Raw genomic sequence first — 5,847 nt, 5'->3', positions numbered from 1 at the left:
TTAATTAACTTGCAGCTATCTCAAATTAATTAATTTTGGTTTAGTCATTCTCATTATCCTTGTTGGAGGCGAATCCTGGCCTGCCACGTGTCATGATCGAAAAGGTGAGTTGGTTAAACACGCGGGCGAAATGGAGAAAGCGACTCCAAAATACTCAGGTCGGCAGTCAGGGTAGGACCTATAGTGCTGAGCTGAGTTGATACAAAGTCCGTAACAGTGTCCCTTCCGTACCCGACAACACGCCGCGATTTTAGGGTGTGTCAGAACCCCAGTCAGGCCCAGTTTCTATAAATAGAAACCTTTGCCTTAAATGCAAGGTACGCAATTCTAGATAGACTCGGCAAGTTAGCTCGGCCCAGAACTGACTTGCTGTCGGAGTGCTAACTTTGTTTTGCAGGACTCCAGAGTCTTCTGGGAAGGTGTTGGACCGTTGGCCGCAGTTCATCCTGAACGTTCCGATCTACGTTACATCCGAGCTCTGCAATTTCGTGCTCAAACATCTGGCGCCGTCTGTGGGGATCGACACATCTAGAAGTCAGTCTCACCTTTTGCGATCTGAGCCAATAGCCCAAACCCGCTCCCAGCAGTCACGATCTCAACTTGCGCCTATCCGCTCTCCGATGAGGGATGCTGTCACTTCCCGAGCCCATCCTCGACTCACGTACTCTCAGGTGGCAGGAACTCCAGTCGTCAAACAACGATCCCACGCGGGGGTGGTCAATGGAGAATGGAGGTTGGCCGGCCACATCTGATCCAGTAGCAGTCCGGGACTTCCACCTCGCCTCAGATCAGTTCCCGCCAGTGCAACCTCAGAGAAACGGGCTGCCGCCCCGTGCACCTCGCCTCCGCGGTTAGGGAAACACAAGTGCACGTTCCGGGGCAAGTGCCGATGCGGGCGTGGACCCCGTCATGGTAGCCGATGTGATCGCCAAGCTCAAGGAAGTCAAGGCAAGGCTCGAGGCAGCGAGGTGTCTGGCTCTTCCGTCTCCAGGGATCCCATTCGAGGAAAGGGACCGATGCATCCTACCCAAAGAACGGAGTATCAGTTCCGACCTCGCAGGGAGGCCCGAGCTGGAGCACCCTCGCGAAAGCCACAACGGGTGAGGACAGGCGGTGCCCTAGAAGCACAGGTTCGCAACCACCCTCAGCAGGACAATCGGGTCGAGGGCCGGCGCCCGAGGATCCGACCAATTCGGACTCCCTTGGCATCTTTTGATAGCTCCAACGCCCATCAGGGTCGAGGTGCCGAGACGCTGAGGCGACGAGTAGTGGCAACTGGAGATCGGGAGTATTTGGTTGACGATGAGGAGGAAAGCCCAGTGGTCGACATTCAAGAGAGGTCCTCCCACGCTGACCATTCGTTCCGGGATCAGTTTCAGAGGGAGATAGAAGATCTCAAGCGACAGTGCAGGCCTGTGGATCCGCATCGCGTGGCCGAGCAAGACAAACCGCCTTTCTCCCAAGCGATCCTGGATGCACCTATCCCACCGAGGTTCAAGGCTCCAGTCATGAGTTCTTACGACGAGTCTGGAGATCTGATCTCCTACGTGGAGGTGTTCGAGGGGAAGATGGATTTCCTGGCCGGAAGCGACGCTATGAAGTGCCAAGCATTTCAAATAGCCTTGGAAGGCTCGGCAAGATTGTGGTACCGACAGTTGAAGCCCCCGGTCCATCGACAGTTACCAACAGCTGAGGAGGTTGTTCATCAACCAGTTCTCAGCTCAGCAGTTGTTGAAATTGTCGCCCTCTCACCTCAGAACAGTAAAGCAAAGGGACAACGAGTCCCTAACGGAGTACATCGCTCGGTTCATGGACGAGCATGTCAAAGTGGTAAGTGCACCGATGACATCGCCATGATGTACTTCACCACGGCCTTGAACGACAGGAACCTGACGATAGAGTTTGGAAGCCGACCACCGGCCTCCTTGAACGAGATGCTTGCTAGAGCTCGCCAGTACATCGACAGCTTGGAGTTGTGGAAAGCCAATGGAGCTCGGCGAAGCAACCGTGGTAAGGACCGGGACCAAAAGTCCCCTCCTCCCAAGAAGCAGCGCAGCGATGGTTGGGGCTAGTCTCGCGGGCCGACGACAATAAGAGTAGAGGTCGCCGAGACGAGAAAGACCCTTCAGGCCGTCGTGGGCCAAAGTTCGACAAGTTCACTCCGCTGAATGCCTCAATTGCGGAGATCTACGCAGCGGCCGAAGATACCGACCTAGAGGCGCTTTTCGCAGCCCTAGAAAAGCTCTGCTGACCTCTAGGGAAACGAGACAAGCGACTCTACTGCCAATTCCACAAGGATCATGGCCATGACACTTCACGCTGTTTCCACTTGAAGGAGCAGGTCGAGGATCTGATCCGGAGGGGTTATTTGAAAAAATACGTCGGCAGGCGTGAAAGGGCGGAGCTAGAGGGGTCGGCTCGGGAGGACAAGCGAGAGAAGTCGCCCCCACCGAGACGGAAGGAGGACCGTCCCGCCATTATAAATACCATCCATGGGGGCCCGAGTGGGGGACAGTCGGGGCAGAAGAGAAAAGCTCTGGCTCGGGAAGCAGCACACGAGGTTTGTACCTCGTACCCTAGGAAGCCTGCAATGCCGATCTTATTTGATGACCAAGATGGAGAAGGAGTGCACATGCCCTATAATGATGCCCTAGTAATCGCCCCACTCATAGATCACGTGAAGGTGAGAAGAGTTCTTATCGACGGTGGAGCGTCGGCCAACATCTTATCGTTCTCGACCTACACTGCCCTGGGGTGGGAGAGAAAGCACTTGAAGCTCAGCCCGACGCCTTTGGTCGGTTTTGTAGGGGAGTCAGTCAGCGCGGAAGGATGTGTCTCGCTCCCTGTTACCATCGGCGAGGGAGATCAAAAAGTGACTAAGGTTGCGGAATTTGTCGTGATAGATCGAAGCTTTGCATACAACACCATAATCAGTCGGCCCTTGATTCATGATCTCAGGGCAGTTCCATCTACTTACCACCAGGTCTTGAAGTATCTCACCTCGGCCGGAGTTGCGACAGTCCGGGGTGAGCAAAAAATGTTCAGAGAATGCTACGCAGCCGCGATGAAGGGAACAGCCACTTGTGCAGCGGTTGCGAGCGCGACAGGGCTGTGTGCCGACGAACCAGAGCCGAGCCATGGCACCCCGGCTGAAGAACTAGAACTTGTCCCCCTGCTGGGGCCAGAAAAGCAGGTCAGCGTCGGCAGCAGACTGGAGGCCGAGGTGAAAGAAGAGCTCGTGGGTTTTCTGAAAGCTAATGCTGATGTGTTCGCATGGTCTCATGACGACATGTCAGGCATAGACCCAAGTATAATGGTGCATAGGCTTAATGTAGATCCTAATTATAGGCCTGTGAGGCAAAAGCGTCGGCCTGTCGACGCCGAGCGAAGTAATGTAATTTGTAAAGAAGTCGAGCAGTTGATACGAGCTAAATTCATAAGAGAAGGTCATTACCCCGCGTGGTTGTCTAACGTAGTTTTAGTTAACAAGTCCAACGGCAAATTGCGCGTCTGCATTGACTTCAGGAGCCTCAATAAGGCGTGTCCGAAAGACAGTTTTCCCCTACCTCGGATAGATCAGCTCGTCGATGCAACGGCAGGGCACGAGCTACTCTCCTTCATGGATGCGTACTCCGGGTATAATTAGATTCGGATGCATGTGCCCGACCAAGAGCATACCGCCTTTGTTACCGACCAAGGGCTGTATTGCTACAATGTCATGCCTTTTGGTTTGAAGAATGCCGGAGCGACCTACCAGCGGATGGTCAACATGATGTTCGCCCAGCAGATCGGACGCAACATGGAGGTATATGTAGACGACATGTTGGTGAAAAGTAAGTAGACGAGCTCCCCATTTAGCCGACCTAGTAGAGGCCTTCAGCGTGCTTCGAAAGTATCAGATGAAGCTCAACCCGAGCAAGTGCGCCTTTGGGGTCTCGTCAGGAAAGTTCCTCATGTTCATGGTCCACGAACGCGGAATTGAGGCAAATCCAGACAAGATAAAAGCAGTCCTCGAGATGGAGGCACGGAGGAATATTAAGCAACTACAGAGGTTAAACGGTCAATTGGCAGCCTTGAATCGCTTCGTATCTCGCTCTACTGACAAGTGCCACCCTTTCTTCCAAACACTAAGGAAAAAGGATCGGTTCGAATGGACGGACGATTGTGAAGTCGCAGTTCGGCAATTGAAGCAGTACCTCAGCTCGGCTCCCTTGTTCTCAAAGCCGCTGCCTGGTGATGTACTTTACCTGTACCTAGCAGTGTCGGAAAATGCAGTGAGCTCAGTACTTATCAGGGAGGCGAAAGGACGGCAGAGCCCTGTTTACTACACAAGCAAATCATTGACCGAGGCCGAGGCTCGTTACCCCTGTGTTGAGAAGCTGGCTCTAGCCTTGATAACCTCGGCGCGGCGCCTACGACCATACTTCCAGGCACACAAAATAATCGTTCCGACAAACTTCCCCTTGAGACAGATTTTCTACAAGCCCGAAACGTCGCCTTCGAGCCGAGAACAGCGTTGAAAGGTCAGGCAGCCGCAGACTTTGTTGCCGAGCTGACCCCACCCAAGCCAGGGGGCGATGTCCGTGACCAGTGGACACTTTATGTGGATGGTTCGTCCAATGAGAAAGGTTGTGGGGCAGGCATGCTGCTCCTCGGCCCCGGCGGTCTTCGGTTTGAGTACGCACTCCGGTTTAGTTTCCGAGCTTCTAACAACAAAGCCGAGTACGAGGCATTGATAAATGAACTGAAGGTCGCCAGAGGGATGGGTGTGAGGCGACTTTTGATTCTCAGCGACTCCCAACTGATTGTCAATCCGGTTACCGAGGAGTACCAAGTAAAGGAAGCTCGTATGGATAGGTATCTGGCCAAAGCCCGAGGGCTCCTCGCCCAGTTTGAAGACTATGTGATTCAACAGGTGCCGAGGTCCAAAAACTCCAACGCCGACGCACTGGCTCGCCTGGCCTCGGCATACGAGACTGATCTACCAAGAACGGTTCCAGTTGAAATACTTGCTGAGTCGTCCATCGACCAGCCTGAGATAATAGAGATCACGTCAGCTCAGCCTACATGGATAGACCCAATTAAGGACTTCCTGGTCAATGGCTCAGTCCTCGCCGATCCGAGTCAGGCCAGAAAGCTCCGACGCCAAGCTGCTCACTACTTGATGCAAAAAAGGCAATCTCTTAAAAAGGGGATATTCTTTACCATTACTGCAGTGCCTCGACCCAGAAGAGGCGAGGTATGTCATGCGCGAGATTCATGAAGGGGTTTGTGGAAACCATGGAAGAGCTCGGTCCACGGCCTCGAAAGTCGTCCGCCAGGGCTACTACTGGCCGACGATTGAGCGCGACACCAAGGAGTTCGCCAAAACATGCGTTAAATGTCAACGCTTCGCAAGCATTTCGAGGCAACCCCCGGAGATGCTGACGCCGATCTCAAGCCCTTGGCCTTTCGCTCAGTAGGGGATAGATCTGATCGGCCCATTACCGATGGGGAGGGGGCAGTTGAAGTTCGCCATAGTAGCTGTAGATTACTTCACCAAGTGGGTGGAAGCGGAACCTCTAGCGTCTATTACCAAGGCGAAGGTCGTCAGCTTTGTATGGAAGAGCATAATATGTCGGTTCGGTATACCGAACGCCATCATTACTGACAATGGAAAGCAGTTTGATGGCACCCGGTTTAATCAATTCTGTCATTAGCTCATCATACGTCACCTCAGCTCGTCGCCTGCCCATCCGCAGCCTAGCGGAGAAGTTGAAGCCATCAACAAGATCATCAAGCGTGGCTTGAAGACGAGACTGGAATCTCTGAAAGGTCGGTGGGCAGAAGAGTTACCAGAGGTATTGT

The 5,847-nt window shown here is 53.5% G+C and overlaps 1 protein-coding gene across 1 annotated transcript; it reads left to right on the top strand.

Annotated features, from left to right (window-relative positions):
* The first annotated feature begins 3,899 nt into the window (after positions 1 to 3,899).
* LOC111023626 (uncharacterized) lies at positions 3,900 to 5,263 on the top strand. The gene is made up of 2 exons (XM_088126953.1): positions 3,900 to 4,368; positions 4,473 to 5,263. Exons 1-2 carry the CDS (start codon positions 3,900 to 3,902, stop codon positions 5,261 to 5,263), a joined length of 1,260 nt encoding a protein of 419 aa, XP_087983079.1.
* Positions 5,264 to 5,847: the final 584 nt, after the last annotated feature.

This window comes from Momordica charantia (genome assembly GCF_013281855.1).
Source record: "Momordica charantia cultivar OHB3-1 chromosome 8 unlocalized genomic scaffold, Mcharantia_2.0 BLBB01000008.1, whole genome shotgun sequence".
Lineage (NCBI taxonomy): Eukaryota > Viridiplantae > Streptophyta > Magnoliopsida > Cucurbitales > Cucurbitaceae > Momordica > Momordica charantia.
Note: the sequence above shows the minus strand (reverse complement) of the source record. Positions and strands in the feature narration are given on the sequence as shown.

Bases quoted from the DNA above. Each gene is read 5' to 3' on its own strand.
- LOC111023626 (XM_088126953.1), top strand. From the start codon at position 3,900: ATGAAGCTCAACCCGAGCAAGTGCGCCTTTGGGGTCTCGTCAGGAAAG. The intron at 4,369-4,472 runs GTGTTGAGAAGC...CCCTTGAGACAG, and splicing joins GGCCGAGGCTCGTTACCCCT to ATTTTCTACAAGCCCGAAAC.